Source organism: Astatotilapia calliptera, chromosome 7 (genome assembly GCF_900246225.1).
Source record: "Astatotilapia calliptera chromosome 7, fAstCal1.2, whole genome shotgun sequence".
In the NCBI taxonomy this organism is placed as follows: domain Eukaryota; kingdom Metazoa; phylum Chordata; class Actinopteri; order Cichliformes; family Cichlidae; genus Astatotilapia; species Astatotilapia calliptera.
Window position 1 is genome coordinate 11,018,929 of NC_039308.1, and position 18,585 is coordinate 11,037,513.

At 40.5% G+C, this 18,585-nt stretch overlaps 1 protein-coding gene across 11 annotated transcripts in view; it reads right to left on the reverse strand.

Moving 5' to 3' along the window:
* rasgrf2a (Ras protein-specific guanine nucleotide-releasing factor 2a) overlaps positions 1-17,570 on the reverse strand; it is a 51,088-nt gene extending 33,518 nt beyond the window's left edge. For 2 of the 11 annotated variants that reach the window (XM_026173019.1, XM_026173013.1), the window contains exons 1-3: positions 16,737-17,570; positions 8,164-8,270; positions 145-292 (exon numbers count right to left, since the gene is read on the reverse strand). In XM_026173019.1, coding sequence (XP_026028804.1) covers positions 145-292; positions 8,164-8,270; positions 16,737-17,027 — 546 coding nt within the window. In that variant the 5' untranslated portion in view covers positions 17,028-17,570. The remainder of the gene's footprint in view (positions 1-144; positions 293-8,163; positions 8,271-16,736) is intronic. The other 9 variants (XM_026173015.1, XM_026173014.1, XM_026173018.1 and 6 more) reach the window with 5 other exon arrangements.
* Positions 17,571-18,585: the final 1,015 nt, after the last annotated feature.

Consider the following 18,585-nt stretch of genomic DNA (forward strand, 5'->3'; position numbering starts at 1 on the left):
TCCCAAATAATAGGCCCCAGAATCAGTGGAGTCCTGCTGTGATTTAATTTAGGAATCTGCATGCTTTGATTTTAGAGTGCATGTGGGTGCCTGTGTGTGACAGTATGTGCATTTATGTAGCCATGCAGGTGCACTCATGCATACTTCTGCTTTGAGCCTCTCAATCTCTGTGTCCTGGTCCTCCAGCTGAGTACGAAGCTGATTGGTTGCAACCTTCTCAGTCTCCATGATCTGGTCCAGATGGATGTACCTCTGCATCAGGATGTCACGTTCAATGATGATGCCAGAGTAGCTAAAAGGAGCACAGGAGGACAGTACTGAAGTCGGTTAGTGTGGTAATTTAACATGTACAGAGAGCTTTGTGTGCCAATTTGTTTTAGTTATAGACTTAAACGAATGATCAGGCTGTAACCTGATATTATTGACACCTGCAGTAATATGTCATTGTGGGCAAGTAGAGGCATACTTTCTACTGAATGTTACACTAAAAATAGGAAAGACACAAAAAGTGAGACCAGAGAAAAACAGAGGTCGAGTTACGAGATCAAGTCTGTGATGTAACCAGTGCAGCACTACAGCACCAGTGTGACCTAAATGTGAACCGCTGCGAGCAGAAAGAACACACACATTCACACAAATGCACACAGGCATGTTAAACAAATATGGAACAACATGAGGTAGTAGTGTCAAATCTGCATACACACACAAAAAGAGCAGAAGGTAGAGTTTGAGTCGCACTTTTCAGCACAGCACATTTTCTCACAAAAAGTGTAGGAACAACAAGATGAAATTGTGGAACATTTTTACTACAAGATAATAAGAAAGAAAAGATTTTCATTGTAGTGGAAGGTAGTGAAACAAACAGCATTATCATGTACATACATATTTCATTACAAATAAAGGCCCTGTGTTGTCAGTTTTACCATCAAAATGTACCAGAAGTATCAAGAGTAACTTCTGCAGTATTATGTTACACCTAACATTATAAGAAATGTCTTCATCCCTGAAATGCCTTCATTTGATCCAAAACACAAAACAATAATACCTAGAAAGAAAGACAACATTTCTCTCAGGAACAGAGAGGGGGGACAGTCCAGTCTCTATTCCTGTTTATTCTGCACACCTCAGAATTCCACTGAATTGTGCTAACAGCACACTTTACTTTTTGAGGTTCTCCGAATCTCACTCGCACTGACTAAGCTGTAAAACTGTGAGGAACCTTGGAGTCATTTTTGACCAGGACATGTCCTTCAATGCATATATTAAACAAATATGTAAGACTGCTTTCTTCCATTTGCGCAACATCTCTAAAATTAGAAATATCCTGTCTCAGAGTGATGCTGGAAAACTAGTTCATGTATTTATTACTTCCAGGCTGGACTACTGTAATTCATTATTATCAGGAAGTCCTAAAAACTCCCTGAAAAGCCTTCAGCTAATCCAAAATGCTGCAGCAAGAGTCCTGACAGGGACTAGAAAGAGAGAGCATATTTCTCCTGTTTTGGCTTCCCTTCATTGGCTTCCTGTTAAATCCAGAATTGAATTCAAAATCCTGCTCCTCACATACAAGGTCTTAAATAATCAGGCCCCATCTTATCTTAATGACCTTGTAGTACCATATCACCCTATTAGAGCACTTTGCTCTCGCACTGCAGGCCTACTTGTTGTTCCTAGAGTATTTAAAAGTAGAATGGGAGGCAGAGCCTTCAGTTTTCAGGCCCCTCTTCTGTGGAACCAGCTTCCAGTTTGGATTCGGGAGACAGACACTATCTCTACTTTTAAGATTAGGCTTAAAACTTTCCTTTTTGGTAAAGCATATAGTTAGGGCTGGACCAGGTGACCCTGAATCCTCCCTTAGTTATGCTGCAATAGATGTAGGCTGCTCGGATTCCCATGATGCATTGAGTTTTTCCTTTCCAGTCACCTTTCTCACTCACTATGTGTTAATAGACCTCTCTGCATTGAATCGTACTTATTATTAATCTCTGTCTCTCTCCCAACCGGTCGCAGCAGATGGCCGCCCCTCCCTGAGCCTGGTTCTGCCAGAGGTTTCTTCCTGTTAAAAGGGAGTTTTTCCTTCCCACTGTCGCCAAAGTGCTTGCTCATAGGGGTCATACACTGAACAAAAATATAAACGCAACACTTTTGTTTTTGCTCCCATTCCCCATGGGATGGACGTAGAGACCTAAAATTCATTCCAGATACACAATATAACCATCCCTCCCAAACAGTGGTCACAAATCAGTCCAAATGTGTGGTAGTGGGCACATCTGCTATATTGAGATAATCCATCCCACCTCACAGGTGTGCCACATCAGGATGCTGATCTGACATCATGAGTAGTGCACAGGTGTACCTCAGACTGCCCACAACAAAAGGCCACCCTGGAATGTGCAGTTTTGTCTCACAGCAAAATGCCACAGATGCCACAAGCAATGAGGGAGCGTGCAATTGGCATGCTGACAGCAGGAATGTCAACCAGATCTGTCGCCCGTGCATTGAATGTTCATTTCTCAACCATAAGCCGTCTCCACAGGCATTTCAGAGAATATGGCAGCACATCCAACCGGCCTCACAACCGCAGACCTCGTGTAACCACACCAGCCCAGGACCTCCACATCCAGCAGGTTCACCTCCAAGATCGTCTGAGACCAGCCACCCAGACAGCTGCTGGAACAATTGGTTTGCACAACCAAACAATTTCTGCACAAACTGTCAGAAACCGTCTCAGGGACGCTCAACTGCATGCCCGTCGTCCTCATCGGGGTCTTGACCTGACTCCAGCTCGTCGCCGTAACAGACTTGTGTGGGCAAATGCTCACATTCGATGGCATCTGGCACGTTGGAGAGGTGTGCGCTTCACAGATGAATCATGGTTCACATTGTTCAGGGCAGATGGCAGCTGAGAATGTCCCAGTTCTTGCATGGCCAGCATACTCACCGGACATGTCACCCATTGAGCATGTTCGGGATGTGCTTGACCGGCGTATACGACAGCGTGTACCAGTTCCCACGAATATCCAACAACCTCGCACAGCCATTGAAGTGGAGTGGACCAACATTCCACAGGCCACAATTGACAATCTGATAGACTCCATGCGACGATGTGTTGCACTGCATGAGGCAAATGGTGGTCACACCAGATACTGACCGGTTCTGGGTCCCCAGACCCCCAATAGCGCAAAAAAACTGCACATTCCAGGGTGGCCTTTTGTTGTGGGCAGTCTGAGGTACACCTGTGCACTACTCATGATGTCAGATCAGCATCCTGATGTGGCACACCTGTGAGGTGGGATGGATTATCTCACTATAGCAGATGTGCCCACTACCACACATTTGGACTGATTTGTGACCACTGTTTGGGAGGGATGGTTATATTGTGTATCTGGAATGAATTTTAGGTCTCTACGTCCATCCCATGGGGAATGGGAGCAAAAACAAAAGTGTTGCGTTTATATTTTTGTTCAGTGTATGATTGTTGGGTTTTTCTCTGTATCTATTATTGTAGGATCTACTGTACAATATAAAGCGCCTTGAGGCGACTGTTGTTGTGATTTGGCGCTGCATAAATAAATTTGAATTGAATTGAATTAAGCTACCCTCCATAACTGGACGAGTAAATGGTGGATAGAAAGTAATTACGTACTTACATGATGGATGCAGGTTGCTGATGAACTACAAGGATAAGTTACTTTAGTTGTTGTTAAACTGAAGTGTTAAGCAGTTATTTTATACTTTTAGTGCAAGTTTTCAAGGAAACTAATACCTAGACTACTTTTGTGCTTACATTTGGCTTATAGTATATTGTGTCATGGATATAATATCATATGTAAGATTAAAACAATAATCAATGGTAAGACTTTGAGCAGTAATGAAGGAGTGGTCTCTAACAGACACGTTGATGGTTTGGAGGAAATGATTACTGAAGTTAACTCAGAATCAGAATCAGTATCAATCAGGCGGAAATAAAATTAGTATCAATAGTATAGATAGTATGTGTGATGTTTATGAGTCATTTCTTTCGCAACTGTTAAAACCTCTGAAGAAATTCATGACGTCATTACTAGTTAAGTTCCAACAGAGCTCTGACTCTTGGCCAGCATGGCTTCAGTGCTAGAGAGAAAGGTTTTTCTTATTTTTTTCAATCAGTGAGGAGTAGTACGGCTTCTTAGCTTCACAATTGGCTTTTTTATAGAGCAAAAAAACTTTTTTCCACAAAATAAAGATCTTCTAAATTAGTGAGATGTAATTTTTTACGTGTTACTTATGGGTTATCTACTTTAAGGTTCACGTTGAGACTCTAAAACTACCCTAGCCCTCTGATGCATAGTGGTCACTGGAGTGGACAGCTACTAAAACGTACATATCTCTTTAATGCATTGGTTTCTATGGTGGAACTGCGTATTAGCCTCTAGAGTGCTCTCTGCTGCCATGCTCCATTGAGGTCAATTCAGTGTTCAGTTAGTGCAACTGCAAGTAAATTTCCTCTGAATCAAAGATGGCAGACAAACTGTCACCCCTGCTGACCACTGCTGGCATATCCTGTCAATCCTTCTATGCTAAAAGAGCCCAACAGGTAAAAAAAATAATATGATGATATGCAGTAACATCTAGGGAAGGATATTATCTGTTTGGAATAAGAAATTGTTGTGTCTAATATGTAGAAAACTATGATGAACCATGTGTCCAATGAAGTGGACATCATGCATTACCCACTATATTTTTTTTAACATAAGTCATAAATTGTCTCACTGTTTTTTGGGACTGTTTTGGTTATGAGTAAGCATATAATTGTTACATTTATAAGCTACTCATTTAAAATATATATTTTTGTGCAGATCAGCTGTAGTTTGAGTTACTATAATAATTATTTTATCATATTTTGTAGACTTCAAATGCAGCAAAGAATAAGGCAGCGTACAGAATAGTCCAGGAAATTCCATCCAGCTCCAGTGATGATGATTTCATTGATGAGTGCAGTGATGATGAGTTCAGTGATAAGTCCAGTGATGATGAGTGGCTGCCAGAGCAGAACAGAGACATAGGAGCTACGGATGATGAAGACACAAACAGTCAGGATGCAGAAAGTGAGAACGATGAGGGGCAGGATGAAGAGGAAGGTCAGCATGATCAGGGAGCTGTGGGAGATGAGTACATGGCACCTGACCATACTCAAGCCCGCAAAAATATTTGGAAAGTCCAAGACAATGACTTTGATGGAGACTTGCCTCCTTTTCTAGGAGAGTGGAAATTGAATGTGGAGGGGAAGGATCTCATAGATTTCTTCAGACATCTGTTTCCAGCAGATCTAATTGATAATATAACATACAACACCAACTTGTATGGGAAAGAACTGTCAGTAACAGGAGAAGAGATTCACCCTCCAGCAATGCAAAAGAGGAAGATCCAGTGGGACCCCACAACCCGTGTTGCGGAGAGCAGTCACCAAAGTAGCCTGTGAGGTCAGGTTTGCCACAGGATATCACTGGCCCCAACTGACCGAGGTGAAAAATGCAAACAGATGCCATGATGTTGCGTGCACACGGAAGACCAAATACATCTGCATGCAATGCTGTGTGCCATTGTGCCCTGGATGCTTTGCAAACTTTCGCACAGCCTAGCTGTGATGAACATAGAAGTGTTCGGAGATGCAGAGACTAAGATGTCAGTTTGTGTTTTCTTCCAGCATGCTAATAAGGGCTTGGTAATCCTGTCCTGCATCATTATAGAACTGTGTAGACTCAAAAATGTTTCTCTTGTTGGAGATAGTTTGCCATATTCAGGTGTAGGATTCACAGCTAGGACTGTTGATTGGTTTTGTTATTTACGTCTAAACATTGGGGCCTTATGAGTTGAAAGTTCCAAAAAAAATTGCTGAGATGTTTTTCAAAGGATACAAGCAAACAAGTGTTTGTATATTTACAATAGAACACAAGGTAATTAATTTTTACAGTAAATTCACAGTATTTCATGCTAAGTGCTCGGGTGCATGTAGTCCACTGGAGTGGACAAGTTTATAACTTTATAAAAAAAACTTATTTTTGGAAAAAAAAGAGTTGGACATTTTTTTTCATGTCCTGAGAAGAATAAAAGCACTTAAGAAAAAAATCTTGACCAAGGCTTTCATAATTCATGCATCAGAGGGCTTTAGAGCCCCCGAGAGCAGCCATTTGGCTTTTCTACCTTTAAAACTCGCCTTCCAGCCAAATGGCTGGTAGGTGTTTAGCTAGGCTTTAGCTTCAGCCAAGTGGAAGCTAAATTGTCTAGTCATTCATATGTAAATTAGGTTGTTACCTGAGAATTCTGGAGGGGAGTGGGGGTGTGTGAATGAGGGGGTGGGGGAGCTGCTAAAAGCTGTGAACTTCCTTTTGTGTTCGTCTTGATGCATTCTCAATCATCCAGGGAAATAAATCTCCAAAAGTCACCAACTTGGAGTGGTTAGTTTGCCATCTTAGGGAGAAATCAACACACATGGGTGTATTTCCTTTGTTGCTGAGATTTATTGATAAAAACAGTACAAAAAACCAACCATTTGTACACATATTTACAAATAATAATAAAAAGTGAGTGAGTACATTTCAACATTTTCAGCAATCACTCACAATCCTGGCACTGCCATGGTATCTGTAGTCTGCATTTACCACATGTGTATCTGTAGCAGTGAACACATCGCACAGTAGCATGATTGTTCTTGCATTTGTGTTTGGCCTGACACATGGCTCTTTTTCCAGGGCTAGGTGTGGAGGGTTGTGTCCAAAGCAACTGTTCTTTTCTTGCCTTCTTCCCAGCTTCCCAACACTACCAAAAGGAAGCCAAACACTGTCACCCTTTACAACAAAACAAAGTGTGGCGTGGATGTGATGGACCAGATGGTTCGGGAGTACACTGTCTGCAGAGGAACACGGCGCTGGCCAGTTGCCGTGTTTTACAACATGATTGACATGGCAGCACTGAATGCACATGTGCTGTATCAAGCATACACCGGGACGAAGGAAAGACGGGTGGACTTCCTGGTGGAGCTTGCAAGAGAGTTGGCTCACTCTCATGTAGCTGGGAAGAAGGCAAGAAAAGAACAGTTGCTTTGGACACAACCCTCCACACCTAGCCCTGGAAAAAGAGCCATGTGTCAGGTCAAACACAAATGCAAGAACAATCATGCCACTGTGCGATGTGTTCACTGCTACAGATACACATGTGGTAAATGCAGACTACAGATACCATGGCAGTGCCAGGATTGTGAGTGATTGCTGAAAATGTTGAAATGTACTCACTCACTTTTTATTATTATTTGTAAATATGTGTACAAATGGTTGGTTTTTTGTACTGTTTTTATCAATAAATCTCAGCAACAAAGGAAATACACCCATGTGTGTTGATTTCTCCCTAAGATGGCAAACTAACCACTCCAAGTTGGTGACTTTTGGAGATTTATTTCCCTGGATGATTGAGAATGCATCAAGATGAACACAAAAGGAAGTTCACAGCTTTTAGCAGCTCCCCCACCCCCTCATTCACACACCCCCACTCCCCTCCAGAATTCCCAGATAACAACCTAATTTACATATGAATGACTAGACAATTTAGCTTCCACTTGGCTGAAGCTAAAGCCTAGCTAAAAGCCTACCAGCCATTTGGCTGGAAGGCGAGTTTTAAAGGTAGAAAGGTAGAAGGCTGGGCAGTGCTGCTCTCGGGGGACTCTAAGTGCTAGACAGGTAAAGCCGTCTGGTGCTGGTTTAGCTCAGTGGTTGAGCTGGTAACCATATGTTACATGGCCTGAGTGGAGCAATGCAGGATTGAGTCTGACCTGCCGCCCTGTGCTGCATGGCTTTCCCATCTCTTAATAATAATACATTTTATTTAAAGGCGCCTTTTAAAATACCCAAGGACACTATACAGAACAAATGAGACAGGCATAAAAACAGGAAATAAACACACTCTTGCTCTACAGCAGGTAAGTTTTATGCTACATGCCCTTCCTGATGCAACCAAGGGAAATTTGAATCGCTGGCTGGAATTAAACTAAAAACCTTTCCCTTACAAGGAAATATCTAAACCACTGCAGTATGGAGCCATTAGAAAGATCAAGTCGTATACAGATGAAAATACATAAATTACAATATTTTATAACATTGTAAAAGAGTGAAAACTCTTGTCACTTCATACCTGGCCTGCTGGATGCCCCCCACCCATTCATTGCAGTCCAACTCATCCTCTGTTCGCATCTCTAGAGGTTTCTGCCCATCGTGGCCAAAATTGACCATGAAGTAGTACTATGTGAAAGAAAAGAGACAAAAAGTAATGTGACTTCATGCTTGGAAAAAAGATCTCTAATCTTAGGTCAGAGTATTTTTTTCAACAGGTTTATTCAGGCTTACAATCTAGACAATGACAGAATTATTATATGTTTTTAACTCAAGTTTAATGAAACTACATTAATGTATGTGTGCAACATACAGTCCAAATCAAAAGATTAAGACCACTTGAAAAATGGAAAAAGAAATACTATTTTGCGTGATTGGATCTTAACAAGGTTCCAAGTAGAGCTTCAACATGCAACAAGAAGAAATGGGAGCGACGCACTTTTAATTTCCCTTTTTAATTTCCCTTTTTAATTTCACTTGTCTCGTGAATTCTTGCTTGATGTCATTTTTTGTTGCTATTATCTTTTGTTTGTTAAAGGTCTAGTGTTGGACACATAAATAATTCAGTGACAAGGCCAGGAAACAGTCCAGATTTCAATCCAGCTGAAACTCTATGGTGGAAATCGAAAGAAATTGTCTTTGACAAGAGTCCTATAAAGCTGATTTCTCAAAAGAGAAAACTAGAACCAGCTTAAATATTATTTTTTATCAGTAAGTAAATGCCTCAAAAAGCCACTTTCCTTGTATGTCTCAAAAATTAGAGTTTTTGTGTCAAATCTGTTATTTGTTTATTGGCTACAAAGTAGAAAAGATGAATGAACATCCTCCAGCTGCGGTGATAAATTCCATAATTTAAGCCAATTGTTATACACCTTGTATACACGGACTAATGAAAATAACTGTTGGCTGCAGCCCTAAGGAACATCCACACTTGGTTCACATTTTCATATTCAGCTTCCTCGTCAGAGTTCTTGCCCCAAGTAACAGCACAAAGAGCACAAGTAACACTAAAATAGCACACAGAAAACAGACCTGCTTCCTCATGAGTGGAGGTGATAATTGCAAGAGTACAAGGACTCCACTTCAAAATGAGAATTAGTGCAAATAATACGAAGTACATACAGATGCACTTACACACATGCATCTGTAAAGATGAAGACAAAATGATTAGTATCCTCCTAAGACCTGAACGCTTCCACAGCATGCATTTTTAATTTTACTTTGCTATTTGGGCTGATTGGCACCTGATGAATGTAAAAACAAAGAATTACCACTTCTTTTTTTTAACCTAATTTTTCTTTCTGAGAAAAATGAGATCTACATATGAGGACATTCGTTTTAAATTTTGATAGAACAGTGGCAGTATAATGTCCTCGTAAGTGGATATCAGGCCCTTGTAGAGAAAAATTAAGTATTTTTGTCTGGACATTCCAAAATGTCCACATCCCAATAGGAGGGTATTACCCCTAGTTTTGTCAAAATTTTCAACAAGGGCAATTCTAAACATACTAGTTTTCTTTAAAGTATTCTTATTATTGTTATTATTGTTATTATTATTATTTCAGAAAAAAATTACTAGGGTCAACATTTTTAGCCCATGAAAATCTTTTCTGTGCAATGATGTTCTTTAGCTTGGTTATCTCCACACACAGTGTAAAACTTCAGCAAGAGTTGTCACTTAAGAAAGCCACACAGTACAGAACTCTCCTGGAAGAGGTTTGGAGTAAAAGATTGCAAAGAATCAGTAAAGAAAACTAGAGAAAAATGTGTCTTAAGACCCTTAGAACAACTCCCAAGACTCGAGCAAATGAATGAGAAAGTCGGGAATTGTATTCTCAAAGAAGACAATCCCTAGAAACCTACACAGGAATGGCTGCACAGAACAGAAAACTACACTTCAAAAGTATTTCTTATCCATTTACTAGATGCCTATGTTCAAATTATGTGATTTGCACAAAGGCGTTGACAAGGCTTGTACTTCTAGAGACGGGCAAAGATAAAGTTGCAAAATTATACCATGACACCAATGAGTACTTTTCATGAACATGGGCGTAATTTTCACTGGCAGCATGGTGGCACGGTGGTTAGCATTGTTGCCACACAGCAAGAAGGTCCTGAGTTCAATTCCACCACCAGGTCTTTCTGTGTGGAGTTTGCATGTTCTCCCCGTGTTTGCGTGGGTTCCCTCCGGGTACTCTCCCACCGTCCAAAGACATGCGGCTTGTGGGGATAGGTTGATTGGATAATCCAAATTGTCACTACGTGTGAATGGTTGTCTGTCCCTGTGTGTTGGCCCTGTGACAGACTGGCGACCTGTCCAGGGTGTACCCCGCCTCTCGCCCTATGATAGCTGGGATAGGCTCCAATGCCCCCCGTGACCCTGAAAAGGAGAAGCGGATGGATGAATGGACCTGGTGTCCACATATACGGACATCACATTTTTGGTTATTTAAACCCGAATACTCAATTTTGCTCTACAAGGGCCTGATATCCACTTACGAGGACATTATACTGCCACTGTTCTATCAAAATTTTAAACGAATATCCTCATATGTGGATGTCATTTTTCTTAGAAACAAAAAGTGGGTAAAAGAAAAAATCTGGTAATTCTTTGTTTTTACATTCATTGGGCCCCAATCAGCCCAAATATCAAAGAGAAATTCAAAATGCATGCTGTGGAAGCGTTCGGGTCTTAGGAGGTTAAATAAAATATGAAGTAGAAAAATGCAAATATAAAAACAAAGCCAGCTGTGTTAAAGCAAAACTATATCAAGCTAAATCGTTTCAAGGCTGAACAAGGTAATCATAAACCCACTTCAACTTCTGGTTTTTAGTCATTTTACTTAGTGCTATTTAGTGCTTCTGCAGCAATTGTGGCAGCCAGCATGACTGCCGAGGACACTCAGCAGATGAGCCTGTGCATGTAAAACTTTGGGAGCGCCATGTATCTTTAAAATTAAAAAAAAAAAACGGTCATTGTAGCGGGGCGTGGCCTGTGGTGCCGTGCTCTTGGGTGCAAGGAAGGCAGACGCACCTGCACGGCATCCACAATCATGCCCCGCCATCATATGGGACTGCGTCCTGACTCGGGTTTGGTGGTGTTGATGTGGATGTGCACAAAACAATAAAAATGTACAGAACACAACTGGGTTGGATGTTCACAGTGGTGCCAAAACCCAGGACGGGAGGCACGGCAGACCCAGGACTGGGCCAGCAGAATGAGGAGCTGGCCAGAATGGTGGCCGAGCTGGCGGCCACGCAGCAGTAGCAGGTGGTGGTGGTAGCACGCCGTTGGCAGGAAGAGGGGCTAGGGATGCCAACGGTCCGGGCCGATTCTCTCTCCCGCTCGCGGGGGGAGGGGAGCAGGATCAGCCGGATGGCTCACTGGCCTGGCGATGGGGGTATGTGGCGGGGCGTGGCCTGTGGTGCTGTGCAGGGAAGGTGGACGCACCTGCACGGCTTCCACAATCATGCCTCGCCATCTGAAATATGGGACTGGGTCCTGACTGGGTTGGTGGTGTTGATGTGCACAGAACAATAAAAATGTACAGTACACAACTGGGTCATGTTCACAGTCATTCATTTGTTTGTGAAGCTAGTTTTACAGCAAGGTCTTAATGGAAAATTTCAAAAATAAATAGAAATTTGTTAAGGATTCTGTGAGCTCACAATCAACTATCCTGTGAGGTCGCTGAGCCCCTTCTGCATTTAGAGAAAATGTCTCCAGGTTTTCTCCCACTTTGCCTCTGCAATCTAAGGCTGAGATCTTTGCAGTTTTAGAACTCTGATCACATTTTTCTGAGTATAATCTGGATGTATGATTATAATTATGCACATGGTTTTTGCTGATTTTTTCTTTACATTAGCATTAGCTGGCCGTCCAGTTGATATAGATTGCTGCTGCCTCTGCGGTAAAAGACTGCCTAACTTCTCATTTTAAAGCCAATTTGTTCTCTTTTTGTGTCGTTTCTGAAGACAACAATACCACCATTGACTCCTAAGCTTATGAATATGCTGTAATATTTAAGCTCAGTAGGGACTTCTACTTCTATATATTGCAGGCTAAATCTATTTTTTACAAGTACTTATCGTGTTTAAGTTCACTGGGGCATTTGACAAGGGTATACATAATTTAGCAAAGACACAAATACAAATCCTGACTCCACCTGTTCCACTTTATGCATGAATACAAGATTCTAATCCCTTTAAATCATAGTGAAAATTCATCCCATATCACATTTTCAAATTTCATATTTCATTTACAAGTTTGTTTGTTTTTTAAAAATGCACTAAGTAAAGTATGACAAGAATGAGCCCATCATCAAATACTCAAAAAGCAGTCACCAGTAACTCAGTGCATGTTTCAGTCCTTTTTTTTTTCATTTGTCATATCGTTGTCCCTTCAGCTGTTTGCTAAACCATACTAATGAGGTTAGCACGTGTAACAAGGAACAGCAGTTCATCAAGACTTGGATTTCATAATACACCAAACTCCTTTGCATGGCAGTTTTAGGAGTACTTATCCATTTAAAAGCAAAAGACACACAAAAATAACCTTACAGTAACCTGAAAACTTTAGCATGTCTCTAACTACCTTAGCTAAACCCTGTATTTCAACATTTCACATAAAATAACTTGTATTGTTGCATTTGTCATAAAAAAATAATTAAAACTGAGCTTTAACACACACCCCTGCGTTATATTTTACGGTCTTACCAATGTTCCACACTGGTAAGCTCATAAACATAAGGGACCCTACGGGCTCAGGAGGAAAAAAAATACAACAAAACGTTTAAAAAAAGAATTATCCAGGAGTGACACAAACTTTCAATAGGCAATATGTTAAAAGTAGAAACTGCAGAGGTGCATTCACATGACAAACTCTGTTTTTTATTTAATAAATTAATATGAATTCAAAATAAATTGCTGTTTTTTCTCAAGGACAACTTAACCCAATACGACTGCAGAAATTTGAACATGGTTATGCACTAATTTTCCAGGAAAATTACTATTTTATTAATTCAGAGAAATACGATAGATTTTCTCTGAGGTCAGGCAGTAGAGATCATCTACCAATCCGGAGGTAGGAGATAAATCTCTGGCTCCTCCAGCCCATACATGGGTATGTTACTAAACTGAGTTGTATTTAAGTCATTATAGTCTGTATTTGCCAAACATTAAGTCCTTAACAAAGTCACAACCCTCTAATCCATGAGATATGGGTCAAATAAACATATAAATTACTTGCTGAATATCAGTTTTTTCCTTTCCTATGTCTGACAATATAGTTTGCTAAAAGGGTGCCACAGAGAGAAAGCAGGTCTGTATAGTAATGATGTAACAAAAAGCGGGTGAGGGACACTTGCTAGCGTGTGTCGGCTACAGACCAGAGAGGCTTAAGGGCTTGTTTGTGTGCGTTGGGGGGTAGGGTGGGGGTTACATAACCATCAAGGCTTGTGCAGCATCCTTGCATTGCTAATGCGGCTTCCCCGGTCACAAGCCTGCTTTAAGCACAAGGATAACAATAAGTGAGACGAACAGACGGACAGGGACAGACAGAGTGAGAAATAGGGAGCTGTAAGCTGCCTTGCCCTGCATCGAGCATCACCGCGTTCACTCACAAAAAAACACTTCATCAGTCTGCTATGCACAGATGCAAACATGAGAGCTCCCGCTTACAGCCAGGACCACTTTCAACACGACCTGACCTGCAGGACAATGGTGCTGTGTTACTTCCTTCGTCTCTCTGAGGACATAAGCTGCGGTCTGGGCTACTTTTTATACTATGCAATACATATTTGTGTGGTTTTCACTACAGTTATTTTCATGAATCATTGTCTTTAAATTATATAAAAAATATAATAGACATTAACTATATTATTAGGATGTCATTAAAATCTGTTTTTCAAAGATAATATCATCTGTGTATAAAGAGTATAAATAATTTTATTTAATGTGTAATTAAATAAAATGTCAATAAAATGTCAAGGTAATTACAAAAACACCTTTGGGACTGAGAAATTCACATGTACCCCACTCAATTCATTAAAAAGTGTTGAAATGAAGATGAAGCAGTGTGCTTGTGTCACACATGGAAGATTAAAGTAAATATTTAGTTGATCTGAGCTAAGGTAACTTCTTGTCTCATTTTTTGGCTAACATTTCAGCTGTCCCAGGTTGTAATAAGTAGCTGCTGTTTGTGAAGAGAGGCCTTCGTTAGTTAGAAAAGTGATTCATAAGCACTAATTCTAATAATAAGTCAGCTAAAGTGGTTATAAACTGGAAACCGGTCTCAGTGTTTAAACACTCACAGAAATAAAACACAACACAGTGTTTTTGTGACATTTAGCTTGTTTCTGAACTTAAACTGACATGAACAGGAGTTAGGAGTTATGATTGCTAAACTCAGTAATGCAACAATTATGAATGCTCAGAAAACTAGAAAATGGGAATATTTGATGATTTGTATTAGAAAAGACTACTAAAAAACTTGATCTCATGTTATTGCACTTTTTAATGCTATTAAATTAGCAAAAATGCACACTCATTAAATGATCAACCTACATTGTGGTTATAAAAATTACTGTTGAAATAGATCAAATAGATTTTCTATTAAAGCTCAGTTACAAACAGTTTCTCTATTCCCGAATGTCTGTCAGTATGAGTGGATCTCCCTAATATGGTCCACACAGTGCACTTCCATTTCTAAGAAGGAGCCAATCAAAAAAGGCAAGAGGAAAAGAAGAGTTGCGGGGCAGCACCCAAGCTTTGGTTATTTTGTACTCTGAATCATCCAAAGCTACCTTACTAGAATCCAAGAATAAAAATATTGAGGTAGAAATAAGCATTACAGATCAAGCATTATGATCAAACACAGGATTTACATCACAACTTCACTGTGCAAACACATACCAAGGAGGACTGTGCCATATTTAAAATACGTACATTGTTTTGGACTTTTTCACTTAACTTATTTTGAAGAAATTACACTAGGTTTTGTTGTTATTTGGTTACACGTGTACCATACTCATAGAAAGGCAGTAGAGTACAGTAAAAGGTAGTCTCCCAATAGCACAGGTAGCACTAGTGCGTAGCAGCATCCATGTGTGAGATGCAGTTGTGTTGACTTGGTATTCAGACAGTGACTGCAGGCAAAACAACGAGCAAGGATGCTATTCTTAGTCTAGCACAGCATCATCCTAGAGCAGTACCACATGTCGGATACAAACTCACAAACAGAAAGTATTACATATTCACAGCAGAATCAATTTTCATTATTTAAAAGCACACTAGTGTGATTTATCACATTTAGCCTTTAGCCTCAGTTAAATATCCTTTCAAGAAAACGTCCATATTTTCATATCTCTGATTGTGTAACGTCAAACTTACTGTATGTCCCATTTCACCAACTACCAACTTCATCACTATGGAAACACATCAGTCAAGTGGCACATAGGTGAGGCTATAATGGGCAGCAGCATTAGCATTAAGCATGGTGAGAAGGGGGAAGAAAAAAAAAGATCTTTTAGTTGCTTTATATTTTCCTACTACTAACTATAGTACAAACGGTTTTAGCAATTATTTTAATATTATTTGACAGTTCATTTTAGCCTCTTTCAGCTCATTGTTCTGATTTATATTGGTGATTCTAAATTGCCCACGAGTGCGCATGGTCTCTCTGTGTTAGCCCTGCAACCAACTGGCCACCTCTCCACGGTGTATCCTGTATGTGGCAGGAGTATCAGAACAGTTGAGACACATTTTTTCTAAACACCGTGTCTTCGTGGCTTTTAAACCCCAAAACAGGATGCCCCCAAAATTGGTCCCTGACATATGCCTGACATATAGACTTTAAATCACAAAAGAATACAACAATGAACACAACTCCCTTTGTGTGACTTGTTTAATAGGTTTCTCTTGAAATTTCTGCTGTTTAAATAGTGACAGAATTATTTACTAACTAAAACTGCTATACATAATTCTTACTAATGGTTCGTATGTTTTTATAAGCACTGTAAATGTTTGTATTTATTTAGTTAGTTAGTTAGTTAGTCAGTCAATAAAGTTAATAACTAACTTTAATGACGGTGTTCTTTCTCAACTTTTACTAAGTAATTCTTGTGAATGATGGTGTAACTTTTCATACCTAAAAATACTCACCATTTAATAGTGTTGCATAAGTATAGTTGAGCAACTGCCAGTTTTAAGACAAACCAGAAACGAATTATTTTATAAGTATATTTGAATGTAAACGTGTATGCATTGAGTACAAAAGGGACACAGTTTCGAATGAAAATACTTTTTAAGTATAATTAGGACATAACACTTCATTTTAAGCGCAAAAGCTTTAAACCTAAATTCATCAAAATTACCTGGTGGGATATTCCACCATAAGTTAAAGGTTGTATCATGAAGGATATCTAATTACCTTCTGAATTCCTGATAGCTAGAGTTTTGGGAGGGAAAATAAAGAAACGCTGAGCAAGACTCATGACACCGTGTATGTGTGGTGAGGACTTTTTAAAGGGACTCAAGAAAGACAGAAATGAAAGAGCAAAGAAAATTGACGGTTTTTCACGCTAAAAGCACGTTTACCGTGGGACGCACCTGCTGCTTCTCAATAGCATCCTTGCTGATGGCGGACACTTTGGACGCCGGCGCCCTCTCGCATGTGCATCCCTCCAGCAGGTATATACCTGAGGGCCGTGCGCTCTGGTCGTTCTCGAAGTAGAAGAGCACATTCTGGTAGAGGGCGAAGTACTTCTCAGCCCAGCGACTGTTCTCTGTGGTCTTCTTGCTCAGGTAGCCGCGCTTGGTCCCCTCTTTGCGCGCAACCACTGACAGATACAGAGCGTGGCCCTCATTGTACCGCACGCTCTTCTGCATTATGTTTACACTGAGTCCTGTCCTTATTTTGGTCCCAACTTCAAAGAGCAAACATATGTATCACATCACGCATCCTCGATATCGCTACCGTTATCTCTACCGGATGGATATTGAAGAGAAAGTGGTTAACATCTCAACTGCAGAAAAAGGTAATCCAGGTTTACCATGGCATAAAAAGTTGGAGAGTGCATCACTCTTACCAGACTGTCAAATACACGCTCCAGTGTCAGCTGAACCGTTGAAAAGCAGCACCGCTTCAACACATCTCCATGCTGCAAAGTTCGGACATGACCTAGAAAGCCAGTGTGTTTCTGTCCTGGTGGTTAAAAAAATGAGGAAAACGACGGAGTGTGTAGTACCGCCAACAACAGCACACAGAAATAGACTCAGTGAACAGACGGTGAAAACAGAATCACGACGGACATCAGCGCTAATCGGCTTTGACATCAACTTAGATCGCCGCAGCCCGCGCGCTGCTCTCTGAGCGCGGAGCCTCGCAGGAGTTCCATTTAAGCAGCGCAAACCAAAGTGCACCAAAGTTTACACACCCACAGTTTTACACAGCACACGTTTCGCTGTGAAAAAACAAAAAAAAAAGACGTCCCTGCTGAGGAGGGCTGGTTCCCGCTTTGCTCAGGTCCAGTTTGTTGGTTCTCTCAGGTGGATAGTGATATTTTTCATGAAATCTGCCTCCTTTAGAGGTTTGGTATAAAATTGTTCGCAGGTTTGTTGACATCAAACTTGGGGATTTTTTTTTACTCAGCAGTTTGGATATTGGTGCCCATATTAAACCGGATAAATCTTGTAGCCTACTTTTTTCTCCAAATGCCTCTTTTTGGTTTTTGATGACCAAAAGCAAGCAATTTTGTCAAAACAAGAGACCAAAGTATATGTAAGGTGTATTGCTATTAAGTGTGTGTGTGCAATACACCTTACAAAGTATATGTAAGGTGTATTGCTATTAAGTGTGTGTGTGTGTGTGTGTGTGTGTGTGTGTGTGTGTGTGTGTGTGTGTGTGTGTGTGTGTGTGTGTGTGTGTGTTGGGGGGGAGGTGGGGGTCCGTTACCAGCTATTTCAGCCTAATTTTGTTACATTTACATGAGCATTATTCCCTGACCTCTGAAATCAGCAAGGAACCTAGAGTTGGTTGTGTAACAAAAATTCCAGCAGACCAACAGTTTCAAACCAGGCTGTATTGGGGTTTTTGAGACAAACAGCACACGTTAAAAACCCATGTCAGTTTGAACTTCAGTTCATTTTGACCATGTCTGTGGTTCCTACCTAAACTAGTGCCATGTGTGGCTGATTGATGTTTATGTTAGGGAGCAGTTGATCAGGTATACCTAACAAAGTGGCCAGAGAAATGGATATGTGCAAATCACAATAGCATGATAAACAACTCTGGTGATTTATTTCAACTTAGTCATGTGGCTCTATGAGTAATGTTAATTGCAGTCCTCCAAAACATTTGGTGAAATTTGTTCCATGAAATAGCAAGTATTGCAGTGACTTTTCAAAGGTCTGACTGATAGTCTGACTGATATACATTTCAGACTCC